Source organism: Oncorhynchus mykiss, chromosome 9 (assembly GCF_057628025.1).
Source record: "Oncorhynchus mykiss isolate SJ-2025 chromosome 9, ASM5762802v1, whole genome shotgun sequence".
In the NCBI taxonomy this organism is placed as follows: Eukaryota; Metazoa; Chordata; class Actinopteri; order Salmoniformes; family Salmonidae; genus Oncorhynchus; species Oncorhynchus mykiss.
The window spans coordinates 31,652,390-31,667,092 of record NC_143030.1 but is presented as its reverse complement, the minus strand read 5'-3'; the positions used below and the strand labels follow the sequence as shown (position 1 = coordinate 31,667,092).

Genomic DNA, 14,703 nt, shown 5'->3' with positions numbered 1-14,703 from the left:
TTAAACATGCACAGTGTGGGTTGTAAAAAGTATGTGAACCCCTAGGCTAAGGACTTCTCCAAAAGCGAATTGGAGTCAGGAGTCAGGAGTCAGGAGTCAGCGAACCTGGAATCCAGTCAATAAGACGAGATTGGAGATGTTGGTTAGAGCTGCCTTGCCCTTCAAAAAAACACTCACAAAATATGAGTTTGCTATTCACAAGAAGCATTGCCTGATGTGAACCATGCCTCAAACAAAAGAGATCTCAGAAGACCTAAGATTAAGAATTGTTGACTTGCATAAAGCTGGAAAGGGTTCCAAAAGTCCACGGTAAGACAAATTGTCTATAAATAGAGAAAGTTCAGCACTGTTGCTACTCTCCCTAGGAGTGGCCGACCTGCAAAGATGACTGCAATGAGCACAGCGCAGAATGCTCAATGAGGTTAAGAAGAATCCTAGATGGTCAGCTAAAGACTTACATAAATCTCTGGAACATGCTAACATCTCTGTTGATGAGTCTACGATACGTAAAACACTAAACAAGAATGGTGTTCATGGGAGGACACCACGGAAGAAGCCACGGCTGTCCTAAAAAAACATTGCTGCACGTCTGAAGTTTGCAAAAGAGCACCTGGATGTTCCACAGCACTACTGGCAAAATGTTCTGTAGACAGATGAAACAGTTGAGTTGTTTGGAAGGAACACACAACACTATGCGTGGAGAAAAAAAAGGCACAGCACACCAACATCGAAAACTCATCCAACCTGTTAAGTATGGTAGATGGAGCATCATGGTTTGCGACTGCTTTGCTGCCTCAGGGCCTGGACAGATTGCTATTATTGACAGAAAAATGAATTTCCAAGTTCACCAAAACATTTTTCAGGAGAATGTTAGGCTAGCTGTCCCCCAATTGAAGCTCAAAGGAAATTGCGTGATGCAACAGGAAAACGAACCAAATCAACAACAGAATGGCTTCAACAGAAGAAAGTACGCCTTCTGGAGTGGCCCAGTCAGAGTCCTAACCTCAACCCGATTGAGATGTTGTGGCATGACCTCCAGAGAGCAGGTCACACCAGACACTCCAAGAATATTGCTGAACTGAAACAGTTTTGTAAAGAGGAATGGTCCAAAAGTCCTCCTGACCATTGTGCAGATCTGATCCACAACTACAGAAAACGTTTGGTTGAGGTTATTGCTGCCAAAGTAGGGTCAACCAGTTATTAAATCCAAGGGTTAACATACTTTTTCTAACTTGCACTGTGAATCTTTACACAATGTGTGTTCAATAAAGACACGAAAACGTATAATTGTTTACGTGCGATTCATTTAAGCAGACTGTGTTTGTCTATTGTTGTAACCTAGATGAAGAGCAGATCAAATTGTATGACCAATTCATGCCGAAATCCAGGTATTTCCAAAGGGTTCACATACTTTTTCTTGCCACTGTACAGCTATTTACCAGCTACAGTACAGTATGCTGCACAGACTCCATCCTATAATAAATCAACTGGACTCTGTGACATCATCATCACGAGACAAGCCCGTCGAGGATCTCCAAATGGGCCGTGCAACACCTACTGCTTTAAAACAACAGTGACACAGTCAACAGCAACAACCCTAGTGACGGTACCGTTGTGTAACTAACTATCACAGTGTATAGTTTGTATTTAAATGTTGCTATATAGTATGCTCAGTGCCCAGTTTATAATTTAGAAAGCAGGCCTATTTCCTCGGAAGAGTTAGTGAAATGGTGTATTTTCTGGTGCGTTCTATTGATCATAAGCATATGTCTGTTAGAATATACACAATCTAAACTGAAGACTGTTAACTCGTAAATTGTGAGAAATATGCTGTTGTCCTATTTCATATGTATTGTAGATTGTATCGGCCTGTAGAATAATCCTCCGTCGTATGACACAGAAGATAAGGCATTATACAGCACATGCATTCATTTATTTTGACGGCATTTTGGTCCTCTATTTGAAATACATTCGCACGCATACAAGAAAGGAGAAAGACCCGGAAAAAAACACAACATTTAAAAGGTGACAAATACACAAAGGGTTATAAGTGGAACAAAAAAAGTGACCAAGACACCATCAGCACCACAACACCAAGTGATTCATATCCTCGACCAATCCCAATGGACACACAACAACGTGATCAGGTCACATGTACTACTAGGACCAATGAGCTACTGAGATGAATATGGGCAGGCATGGACGGGATGAGCAGACACTAGCACAATCAGGGAGGGGGTGTGAGAAATAAAAAGTGATCATTAAAAGGTGCAATACGGCCACTTGTGTTTTCCATGTCGGACTTTTGACTCAGGCAACAATGATTTTGCAGTGTACTGTACGGACACATTCTCCACAAAAGAATTCTACAGTACAGTCGTGGCCAAAAGATTTGAGAATGACACAAATATTTATTTTCACAAAGTCTGCTGCCTCAGTTTGTATGGTGGCAATTTGCATATACTCCAGAATGTTACGAATAGTGAGCAGATTAATTGCAGTTAATTGCAAAGTCCCTCTTTGCCATGCAAATGAACTGAATCCCCCCAAAAACATGTCCACTGCATTTCAGCCCTGCCACAAAAGGACCAGCTGACATCATGTCAGTGATTCGCTCGTTAACACAGGTGTGAGTGTTGACGAGGACAAGGCTGGAGATCACTCTGTCATGCTGATTGAGTTCGAATCACAGACTGGAAGCTTCAAAAGGAGGGTGGTGCTTAGAATCATTGTTCTTCCCCTGTCAACCATGTTTACCTGCAAGGAAACACGTGCCATCATCATTGCTTTGCACAAAAAGGGCTTCACAGGCAAGGATATTGCTGCCAGTAAGATTGCACCTAAATCACCCATTTATCGGATCATCAAGAACTTCAAGGAGAGCGGTTAAATTCTTGTGAAGAAGGCTTCAGGGCACCCAAGAAAGTCCAGCAAGTGCCAGAACCGTCTCCTAAAGTTGATTCAGCTGCGGGATCAGGGCACCACCAGTACAGAGCTTGCTCAGGAAAGGCAGCAGGCAGGTGTGAGTGCATCTGCACGCACAGTGAGGCAAAGACTTTTGGAGGATGGCCTGGTGTCATGAAGGGCAGCAAAGAAGTCACTTCTCTCCAGGAAAAACATCAGGGACAGACTGATATTCTGCAAAAGGTACAGGGATTGGACTGCTGAGGAACAATGCCTTCTCCAGCATGATGGAGCACATTGCCATAAGGCAAAAGTGATAACTAAGTGGCTCGGGGAACAAAACATCAATATTTTGGGTCCATGGCCAGGAAACTCCCCAGACCTTAATCCCACTGTGAACTTGTGGTCAATCCTCAAGAGGCGGGTGGACAAACACAAACACAAAAATTCTGACAAACTCCAAGCATTGATTATGCAATAATGGGCTGCCATCAGTCAGGATGTGGCCCAGAATTAATTGACAGCATGACAGGGCGGATTGAAGAGGTCTTGAAAAAGAAGGGTCAACACTGCAAATATTGACTCTTTGCATCAACTTCATGTAATTGTCAATAAAAGCATTTGACACTTGAATGAGCCATTGACACATGAAATGCTTGTAAATATACTTCAGTATTCCATAGTGACATTTGACAAAAATATCTAAAGACACTGAAGCAGCAAACTTGGTGGAAATTAATATTTGTGTCATTCTCAAAACCGTATGTGGCTACAAAGAACACTGGGGGACAAAAAGGTTCATAACCTTGGGAGTGTTATGGAAAGTCACTATTTCAGATGCCTGGGTGACACATCTGAGATAAGACCCATTTGACTGTAAAACCACCACCCTCTGCAGTTGCAGTAACAAGGCACTCAAAGGTAAATGGGGACTCTGTCGTACTCTGTTGCCTGAGTTTCCGACGCCTTTCCAATAGAAAAAGACGGGAGATGGGTCAAAGTCGCTTGAAAACAATGGGCCACGGCGAGAAGGACGTGAGTAGGAGGAAGTTGCCCTATAGCCACTGATCTTAGGTCGGTTCGATGCTTTCCCGCCTAATGGTAAGAGTTAGGATCGCGGACAGGAAAGCTGATCCTATGGCTGTGCCTACGGGCAACTTCTACCCGGAGCGTATGGGACAGGCGACACGCAACACATCGTGCAGAGACCAGACCAGGAAGTTACACCAGGAAGTAAAGGAGAAGAGATGACTGTACCATGCTGCTTGTAGATAGGGGGTTTTCTATAGATATTATCTATCTTGACCTTAGTCTCTGAAGATGAGAGGAGGAGAGGCAGAGAGAAATGAAAGAAGCCCAGGATGAGAGAAAGAGAAAAGGAGAGAGAGAGAGAGAGAGAGAGAGAGAGAGAGAGAGAGAGAGAGAGAGAAGCATGAGTTAGCAGTTATTGAGGGATGGAATAGTCTGAGAAGCAGCAGTAGGATATGGGGCAGCATTCTTTATGGTTGATCCAATGCAAAACATATTATATTTTTATTAGAACTGGCAAGACAGGGTATTATCGCCAATAAATCATCACTTGCTGTCACTGTTCATGCAACACACACAAAAACATGTCATTTTGATCCAGTCCTATTGTAATGTGAAGCAGACACTCGGTTGGGTATCCCCAGAACAATGGTAATTGTTGATCGATGTTGTATCCAACAATGCATTTATTCGAGTTTTCCAAAAGTCATTGGTAATAGAAACCATCATATATTTCTCCCTTACTACAACCCATCGTTCATTACTGCTTATAGACCAAATAAACAAATAAGCATATCAAATAACAAATAAAAGGGCAAATGACTAAATTCAACTAATTCAATTAAACAATTGTGCGAGTGACTCTTTAAAAAACATTTTTTTTACACAATAATTGACACAGTATGTCTGTCCTAAGCTGATCCAATGCGTTTAGCGTTCACAGGACCCAAACACCATTGTGTTAGCTAGCAACAATACATTAACTGCGCTCTGCTCATGAAATACAACATGTGTGGGTCCCTTTCTGCCCTGTTTCAGCCACTGCCAGCGCCAGGGAGTAATACAAGTATAAAATCCATACGATGGTTACAAAACACATGAAGTAGATCATCACTTTGCTTTGTTCATTTATTTACGTCAACTCCATCCAAGTACGGGGACTTTTCCATGTGGGTGACTGACACTGTGATAGTGAATGGAAATAATGATGATGAATCCAAAAAAAAAAGGGGGCTTTTCACTAGAAAAGTCAACGTTGTGTCCATTGCAATGTGCTGCAAACGGTTAACACTAATCAAAGGGCGGTGGACAGAATATGATGCAGGGTCATAGACCTAAGTTAAGACTTCTCAAATCGCTGTCCCATTACGGCGTCTGTGACAGCGGGCGCTCCATTTTAAAGTAGTCAATATCTTCTTCTACTAGTTCTATGAGTTGGGAAACAAACGGAAAGGGTGGATACTGCCACCTGGAGGGTGTTGTTTGAGCCGGTATAAAGCCAATGTTGGTGATTTACTGCCATCTGCAGTTATGGAATGTTTGCTAACCAGACCTTGGTTCAAATTAGGGATGGGCACGGTTGATTGAATATCCGAACCGACGTTAGTATTCGATTACTTGAGTAAGTGGGAATGCTGGCCTAATTTATCAATGAGAAAGCTTTGTCTAAATTAAATGATCCTTTGTGAAGTTTTTACCTACAAGGATATACTGCTGTGTATTAAACCCTTCATGTTGCCCTGACATTGGTACGCTGTTTTCCTCACTTCAAAAAGAAATGACACTCACCTAACAGAGTTTCCACAAGACCTCCTGAAACAGATACATTTTCTAACAGAATCAGTTCTATAATGGCGAAAATTTGACTACTCTTTTGCTTTTTCTGACACTTTACCAGAGAAATTACCAGAGAAAAAGCACCCTGTCCGGTGTTTACCTTTGCCATTGTCACGCCCTGACCTTAGAGAGACGTTTTAGTTCTCTATTTGGTTAGGTCAGAGTGTGATGTGGGGTGGGCATTCTATGTTTTGTATTTCTGTGTGTTTGGCCGAGTGTGGTTCCCAATCAGATGCAGCTGTCTATCGTTGTCTCTGATTGGGAATCATACTTAGGCAGCCTGTTTTGCCACCGTAGTTGTGGGTAGTTGACTTTGTTAGTGGCCTGTATAGCCCTAGGAAGCTGCACGGTCGGTTTTTTATTATGATTTATTTGTTGGGTGTTTCTTGTTTTGTTGGTGACTTTCTAAATAAAGGAAAATGTACACTCACCACGCTGCACCTTGGTCCGGTCATTTCCCTGAACACGTTCGTGACAGCCATGTGCTTTGCGTCGTTCTGATATGTCGAGAGTCGAGAGTAATTACACTTCTGGGAGGGACTATCGAGTATCCGGATATCCCAAAAAATGTCATGATATTATTCAAATAGTCAAATTATTTCAAATTACCATCCCTAGTACAAATACTATTTCAAATATCTCAATTACTATCACATACATTTCGAAGTAAGTATTCAGATATTGTTTATTTGAAAAGACAAGTGGTTGAATACTGGAATGTATTGGAAATACACTTGGAAAGTATTGGCATGTATTTGAAGAATTTTTTCAAATACAAATAAATATTCCCATGCATTTGAACCCAGGTTCTAGGAGTATTTTAAAGAATGTATTTGGAAATAAGTATCTAAAAATATTATATAATTATATAAGTTATTTGAAAATAAGCAGTTGTTGATATTGGCCACATTACTTGAAAACACCAAAATACAAAGTACATATTTAAATAACAAATACACATGTATTTGAACACAGGTCTGGTTCTCACGAGTGTAATTCTTTGGCTGATCCCTCCTGATGACCTGGATAGAATGATGTGATCCTTCCTTAACCCATAGGAAGTGATGACCCTTCTCAGTGGCGCTGCCCATGCAGTCTGGTTCTATGTCAGCCATTGCTCGTGACGTCATAAAAAAATTGCTTTGAGTGCAGCAGTTACAACGTGGTTGCATTATAAGAGCATATGATAATGTTGATCCAACATGTCTGTGAAAGTGGAATCTAACGAATCTCACTTTTACCTGTGAAACTGAAGAAACATTTAGACAGACCTCAACATATTGTATAGGACAGGATCCCAACACGGGATAAAGAAAGAGGAGAGAGAGAAAGAGAGAGAGAAAGATACATTTAGATAGAGCGAGGGAAAGGAGTCAGGGAAATCAAATGGACAGGATAGGTCCGAAAGAAACCCTTTGACATGGATAAAACAGTAACACAAGAAGGCAAGGAGAACAGAAAAGGGTTCATCCCAGACATCTGATATACTGTTATTGTATAATGTCCATCCACCTACTTAGATCTGTTAGCTAGACAGACCTGGACAGACAAGAGAGCAGGCAGACGGGCATGGTGCAATAGAGAGAGAGGTCGTGTTGAGGGGATCAAGGGCCACGGGGTCAAAGGTGAGAGGTCAAAGCGAAGTGGAGAACCTACCTGGTACGTGGAAATGCCTGGGAGCAGCCACATAGGTGGAGGAGGGAGATTTGCCGTCGGAATAGGTGGACAAACTGGGTGTACTCCGACCACTTTCACTACCTCCAATGGGGAAAGGAGGGATGGGGAGGGACAGGGGAGAGCAAGAGCCGTGGACGAAAAAAGGGGGGCAAAGAGAGGAGCAAAGAGTCATGCTGTTGTGCTTACTGGTCAAAGCTTTAACTATGAAGCGGAACCAACTTTATTCATTACAATTATCAACTGACTTGATAACCCAACCACTGGTTACTGATAGGGCCATAGGTTTTTCGTGACCATTTATCCAGACCAGGAAAAACTCTTGGCCCTTGCTATTGGTACTTGGCTCATGTCGATATCATAAAAGATGAATGAAGGCTATGAGCATCTTATAAAGGCAGATTGCTAACAGAAAATATATATATATATATATATATATATATATAGGTTGGTTAAAGGCTTTACCAGTTAATGGCAATGCATTGAGGACACCGGCGCAAGCTGAAATGGGACAACGTCAATGTGTTTCCACTTTCAACTGAAAGTGTGCGCGACTGTAATTATGACCACAGTCCATCACAATGCATTGTGTCACGCAGGCTGGGTGATTAAGTCACTGACACCTTACAGGCCATAACTAATAAACATCTACATAAGAGAGTTGAAAAGAACAGAGGGTGAGGGGAAAGAAAGACAAGAAAGAGGAGGAGGAAAAAAAAGAGGAGAGAGATTGTTCATTTGATTGAGCACACGCGCCTCTCTCGCCTTTGTGGGAGGAACAGAAGGCAAGAGCGAAGCCGTTGGGATGCAAGAGGATGAGGTCATTCTGACAGAAACACACATGCACACACACACACACACACACACAAGCACAGACACACACGTGTACACACAAACACACGCGCACAGTCACGCAGATGCAGACGTACACACACACACACACACACACACACACACACACACACACACACACACACACACACACACACACAGTCATGCACACGCATGTCTACACACACACGGACACACACACAAACTGGCATTAGTGCAGACCTCAGTTTATTTGCAGGGCAGCACCTCCACAAATCTGGAGCTAAGGCAGGACACTGAGCCCGAGGAGAGGTGGGGGGGTGGGGGGGGTGTACTGTTTTTTTTAGGTATGACCCTCAGTGACATCATAGAGCGACGTAGCATATCTCAGAATAAGAATCTACTAACAATTGGTAGCAATTCCTCATTCAAGGACTAATCCTCATGTGCTGATAATAACTCTTACATTGGATGCAGTTGTCATTGCATCATTTACATCAATTCATCGAGTGGATTTTCTTTCTGTCATTGCCTTATCCCTCTGACTCATATCTTTTCCTCTCTTTTACTGTCTCCATCGCATTTGTCTTCCACTCGCTCTTCAAAATTCAATTCAATTCAATGACCTCTTAATCTCTGGTTAAACTTCCTGCCTCTAGCACCGTGTTGAAACCAAACAGCTAAGCCACTTGTGTACGTGTGAGGGATAGTTATCCACAAACACAATCATTTAAACTAGACTCCTGAGGGAACCTGAGAGTTCATTAAACCCAAAACCAGAGCATAGAAACAAACTCTCTTTTCACGCTATGTTAGGAACCGCTTGAGCCTGAAGAGGCAACCAGCCCAGTGTGTGTGAGTCCGTGCGTGTGTGTGCGCACGTGTGTGTTTTTGTGCGCAGAACGACGTGCCACTGCGACTGGCAACCAGACCCCAAATTACGGCACCGTCACTCCACCACTCCTCTCCTCCCTTTCATTCCCTCATTCCTCCAGTCCTCTCTTTCATCTTGGCTCGCTGAGAACTTTTACTTTCCATCTCTCCGCCTTTCATGGAAAAACCACCGAAGCCTGGCCCGCGGAGTTCTGATTTACAGTACTAACGCTCCGGTCAAACCTCATCTCTCTCTATCTCTCTTTCATACTTTCTTTCACTCCTTCTCAAGGCTCTTTCCCCCTCCAACTTCTTTACGGGGGGGAGTTCAACCTCAAATTCTTATCAGCCCCAAAAAGTGACCCTCTTCCAACCCCCATTCCACGTAATGACTCTCTACCTCTGGTTTCCCCCCTCTCTTCCACCCTCTTTTACTCTCTCCCTCTTCCTAACTCATGAGGCGTGAGTTATCTCCAGTGACCCAATGAGTCACAATCCCTTCAAGTCCTGGGGCATAAGTCAGCCCGTCATTGAGACGAGTATCATGGTGTGTCTCCAGTGATAAAACCCGTAAATCTGGATAACAGTAAAAAAAAGAGCTGATGGGTATCTAAGGAGGCCTTGGTGGTTTGGCTGACTTTGAGGCTTAGGAGAAGCAATGCAGCTGAGTGATCGCTTTTTCTTATCTCTTCCCAGAGGGAAACTGGAGGTGACTCGTGATTTAAAAAAAAAAAGTAGGCCTACTCCCACACTTGTCAAGGTTTTGGTCGAGTTGACTTCGGTCAAACACATTTATTCATTGTTCGCAGATAATGTGACTTATCATGTTCGTTCCAAACTAGACCGCAGACCGACATATTTAACTATAATACCGTATACCCCCAAACTTATATCTCCCTGTCAGCAACCCTCCCACAACCATGAAACCAACCACCTGCAGTTTCTCCCACTCACTCCATACAAAATCACCATCGGACACCAAAGGTTTAAAGGGCTGAAACACACTGAATAACAACAGTCAACTCTAAGGCATGGTTCCCAAAATACCAACAACAACATAAACACTAACAGGCAATCCATTTCAAGTTAAGGGCAAGCCAACAGTTGAGGTTATAAGTACAACACTTACATCCCACCAAACATAGAAACATAAAATAAGGAAGTAATCTGCCATCTTCTCCCCCAATATCAATATATTCCCATGTCAAGTATAACTGAAATACAAACAGTATATCGAAAATATCCACAATTACAGTCGGTTCTCATGCACAATAACAAGACTAAGACAACCCGAAGACAAAAAATAGGATCGTCCACAGACAATAGAAAGGGCAAGCAAAAACAAACTTAAGGGGTCCCAACACACAACCTTGATGCACACCAAGAAAATCCAGTATTACGCTAAGAGAAAGAGAAACAGAGCGATAGAGACCAGGGGGATCTGGTGCGTTACCGTGACTGTGAGGAGGTAAATTGAGATGCAGGGACGTCTTAGGTTTAGATTCAGGTGGTAGTAGGGGGTCCTGTTTGAGGCCTAGGGGGGTGAAGGAGGGGGAGAGGGGGGAGACGAAGCACAGGGAGGTGGTTTGACACGTCACACCTGTGTGGGTAGGGGAATACTCGCGTAGGCAAAGGGGTACAATTGAACCCCACTTGTGTGCTGAAAAATTGTGTAGAAAAATGGTGCTTATGGTAACTCTGATGGGGGGTTGTGGCGGTGCTGACATTAGAGAAACAATATTATTCTATGTAAAACTGTCAAAAACAACAACAGCAGAAACCATGCAGATATTGTGGGAAACACAGCACACAGAAATGTAAAACAGTCATTGTGGGACTCGTTGGGTGCCATTGTTAATTTAGCTATCGATTAGTTTAGAGTTTGTACACAGCCGGGGATGGGGGACGTGCAGTGTTATCACTGCAGAGCCGGGATCCAGTCTAAAGCTGACACTGCACTCCACACCGACGGCCCCATGGGTCCAGGACAGCGCGCTAGGGACCAGGGGAGGACTAGCTACCTCTGAAGTAGGGCACATAGTTGTGCTGCTGGAGCATGGCCAGGGTGGTAGGGTTAAGGGGCAGAGGAGAGTTTCTGCCTCCAGGAGAGACTCTGCCCCTGGGAGAGATTCTGCCAGGCACTGTCATCCCCCCAGGCATTTGCAGCGCCCCAGGGTACTTGGGGGGTAGGCCCTCTGAGTAGTGCATGGGGAGGGAAAAGAAGTCCCTAGCCAAGGGGGAGAGGTACTTAGGACCCCCCGTGTAGGCCGAGGGGCGGGGGAGGGAGCTGGAGTCAAGGGGCTGGCCATTGTATCTATTACCCATTGCTTTACTGGCCATATAAAGATCCTCTGTAGGGGAAGATGGTGTAGAAGGACAAGATGGTTTTTAGAGCAAAGAGGACGCTGTCCATAGTACTGTCCCATACCCAATAGACAAATACAGTACAGATTCTGTGGTAATCCAATGTAAAAAAGTGATGGCATAACCACCTCATTCAAAGAGAAGCAATGGAATGAATATTGATGAAATGTTAGATGTTCTGCAAGGGAAAAAAAAAGAACAGCATCTTGGAAAAACACGTGCTCTCTAAAGTAATAGAATGAGCGTGACAAATCAAGATGAGGCTTAAATGAGGGGGCACATTTTGGAATATGATGCACATAAATATTACATCATACACCAGGGTTGGGGTCAGTTTAAATTCCAGTCAATTCAGGAAGTAAACCACATTCCAATTCGAACGTCCGTGTACTTCCTGAATTGACTGGAATTGAAATGGAACGGATCCCAACCCTGTCATGCACTATATGCAAATGCTGTATATTAATGACTACAACTGTACATATTATTATATTATAATAACGTATAATATAAGGATAACAGCAAAATACTATGTTCTACTTTCCGATATGTCAACTCTATACGTCTTTCTATATGTCAAATGTACAAACATTCTATATGACAAATGTACAAACATTCTATATGTCAAATGTACAAACATTTTACTATGTGCTCTTTTTATTGTTGAACTGCTGCTCGCTGGAGGTGAAGGGTGAGGGGTGAGGGGGGGTACCTACCTGGCCTGCTGTAGTTCTGGGGGGAGCGGGACGGGGTGTACCCTCCATACCTCCCCTGGGAGCTGTTGGAGCTGGGACTGGAGGGCCTCCTCTGACGGGGAGACTTCTCTCCGTCGCCCTGGAAACCAGGACAGGAAGTTACGTCATCACGACGTCACACAAGGAGGGCAACTGAGGACGTCACGGACACAAGCCAAATACCGAACACGGAAGGTTTGCGGGAACGTTCACGCCCTCTGCCGTCGCGATGGGGTGCAATACCACGGAATCATAGGAATGTGTGTTCCAAGTCAAATTATGGGGGATTCGCTGATGTTATTTTGATGATCGGGATCAATCACTGTAGAGTGTGCGAATGTCCATTTTAACCACCCTTTTGCGTCAACGCACGCACACAGGCACGCACACAGGCACGCACACAGGCACGCACACTTCAATTCTAACACACAGCCATCAATAAAATTTGAGAGGAAACATAAAACAATGTTATGGGGAAACATTGAAATGAGTCATGTCCGGGTAGAGCTCAGTATGAGGTCCAGGCTGTGGTATTTGACCTCTGTTGGAGCAACTGGGGTGACTACAAATAAAGAGGGTAAGACAGAAGCAGACGAGTAAAAGATTTGGCATGGGCCCTCAGATCCTCAAAAAGCTCTCCACCCCTGTACTGGTACCACCTGTATATTGCCAAGTTATCGTCACTTACTGTCTATTTATTTGGACTTTTATTTACTTTTTATACTTCTTCTCTATTCTCTTTCCCTCTGCATTGTTGGGAAGGGCCCGTAAGTAAGCATTTCACTTTTAGTCTACACCTGTTGTTTGCGATGCATGTGACGAACACAATCCGATTTGATTTCAGTCAAATGAACTCATATCATCTGAGGTAACATGAGTTAACCGAACAAACATGATTGTAGGCATGACTTTGACATTCGTTAGGCGTTGGGTTTAATGAGTATGACTTGCTTACTTGCTATATACCCCTCCCAACGTCCACAGTTGTGGAAATGTTGAGGGAAGGAGCAAAACCCTACTAATTAATACCGTTTTGAATGTATGACAAAATCGTCTTTTTGCTCCAACTTAAGACATTTTAGCCAACTAGGCTGGGAGAGAGCTATGATTCAACGGAGGGAATAAGTTTCCTTCAAAACAGGAAGGAGGGATACATTTTCTGCGTCAGGCTACACGAGACTGACGGATAAAGGTCAGTTCAGTGGTTGGCTTATGGAGAGAGGAGAGAGAAAGAGAAAGAAAAAGAGAACGCAGCTCCCTTGCTCCCTCCCCGTGTCCCCCCCTTACATCTCCGTAGTGTCGTTCCTCTGAGGGGTAGCTGACATAAGGAGCGTAGGAGAGCATGTCTGGCCGGTCGATGTTGTAGATCGCCTTGATTTTTGGCAGAGCAGCAAGGTCCTTGTAGTCCAGCATCTCATCTCCTAGTTTGGCCTGGGACACAGAGAAACACGCCAGCTCAGTATTTTTTAACGTCAACCACTTTGGTCATGGGAAATATAATGGTATAGGCAATTCACTCGAGCACAGTTGAAATACTGTCGTCGACTTAGCACAGTCAACGATCAATCAATCAGTTGATTGCATTGCTTGCTCTTTGGGGTATTATGCTGGCTATCTATAAAACACTTTGTGACAACTGCAGATGTAAAAAGGGCCTCATATTTTTTGCTGTTGACTTGATCACAGTGGACAACCTTGGTACTGGAGACCTACAGGACCGGGCAGGCTTTTGCTCCCGACCATCACTAACACACGTGATTCAACTAATCAACTATTCATCTCGATATTATGTCATTGAATCAGGAGTGTTAACGCTGGGCTAGAAATAAAAAATAAAATAAAAACCTGCATACACACCACAGGAGGTTGGTGGCACCTTAATTGGGGAGGACGGGCTCGTGGTAATGGCTGGAGCAGAATAGGTGGAATGGTATCAAGTACATCAAACACATGCGTTCCCCATGCATTTGATGCCATTCCATTTGCTCTGCTCCAGCCATTATCTTGAGCCGTCCTCCCCTCACCAGCCTCCTGTGATACACACTGTTGCGCTCCAGGACCCCGGGTTAGTGACCTGCTGTTGTCTTGTGACGCCCTCTAGTGGTGAGATGAGGTGGCACTTACGTAGATGACCCTGCTGGGAGAGCCAGACGCACTGGAGGCTGGGACAGAGGTGATGCTCTCAGAGGAGGTCCTGGTCACCTGGAACAAGGGCGACAAGGAGTTAACTCTGCTCATTATCACTGAAAAGGATTGAAAGTGAGAGAGAAAGAGACAGAGACAGAAACACATGTATCTCTCTTGAACTTAAAACGACACATTGCTACTCTCAGCAAGTTTCTCTGTGGGACTAGCATTTTTCACAACCCTGCCACTAACTCGAGATGAACTCTGAGCCTAGGTTAACATATAGCAGTATAACAACAACACTCGAGATAACGTTCACCCCTCCTCTGGTCACAAAACACTATGCAGCATC

At 43.9% G+C, this 14,703-nt stretch overlaps 1 protein-coding gene across 17 annotated transcripts in view; it reads right to left on the bottom strand.

Annotated features, from left to right (window-relative positions):
- ablim2 (actin binding LIM protein family, member 2) overlaps positions 1 to 14,703 on the bottom strand; it is a 104,959-nt gene that overhangs the window by 15,822 nt on the left and 74,434 nt on the right. For 6 of the 17 annotated variants that reach the window (XM_090184054.1, XM_036987768.2, XM_090184052.1 and 3 more), the window contains 6 exons: positions 14,349 to 14,426; positions 13,512 to 13,655; positions 12,207 to 12,324; positions 11,148 to 11,477; positions 7,426 to 7,527; positions 4,162 to 4,218 (listed from right to left, as the gene is read on the bottom strand). In XM_090184054.1, coding sequence (XP_090040180.1) covers positions 4,162 to 4,218; positions 7,426 to 7,527; positions 11,148 to 11,477; positions 12,207 to 12,324; positions 13,512 to 13,655; positions 14,349 to 14,426 — 829 coding nt within the window. Of the gene's footprint in view, positions 1 to 4,161; positions 4,219 to 7,425; positions 7,528 to 10,579; positions 10,661 to 11,147; positions 11,478 to 12,206; positions 12,325 to 13,511; positions 13,656 to 14,348; positions 14,427 to 14,703 lie in introns of all 17 variants that reach the window. The other 11 variants (XM_090184064.1, XM_090184065.1, XM_090184062.1 and 8 more) reach the window with 5 other exon arrangements.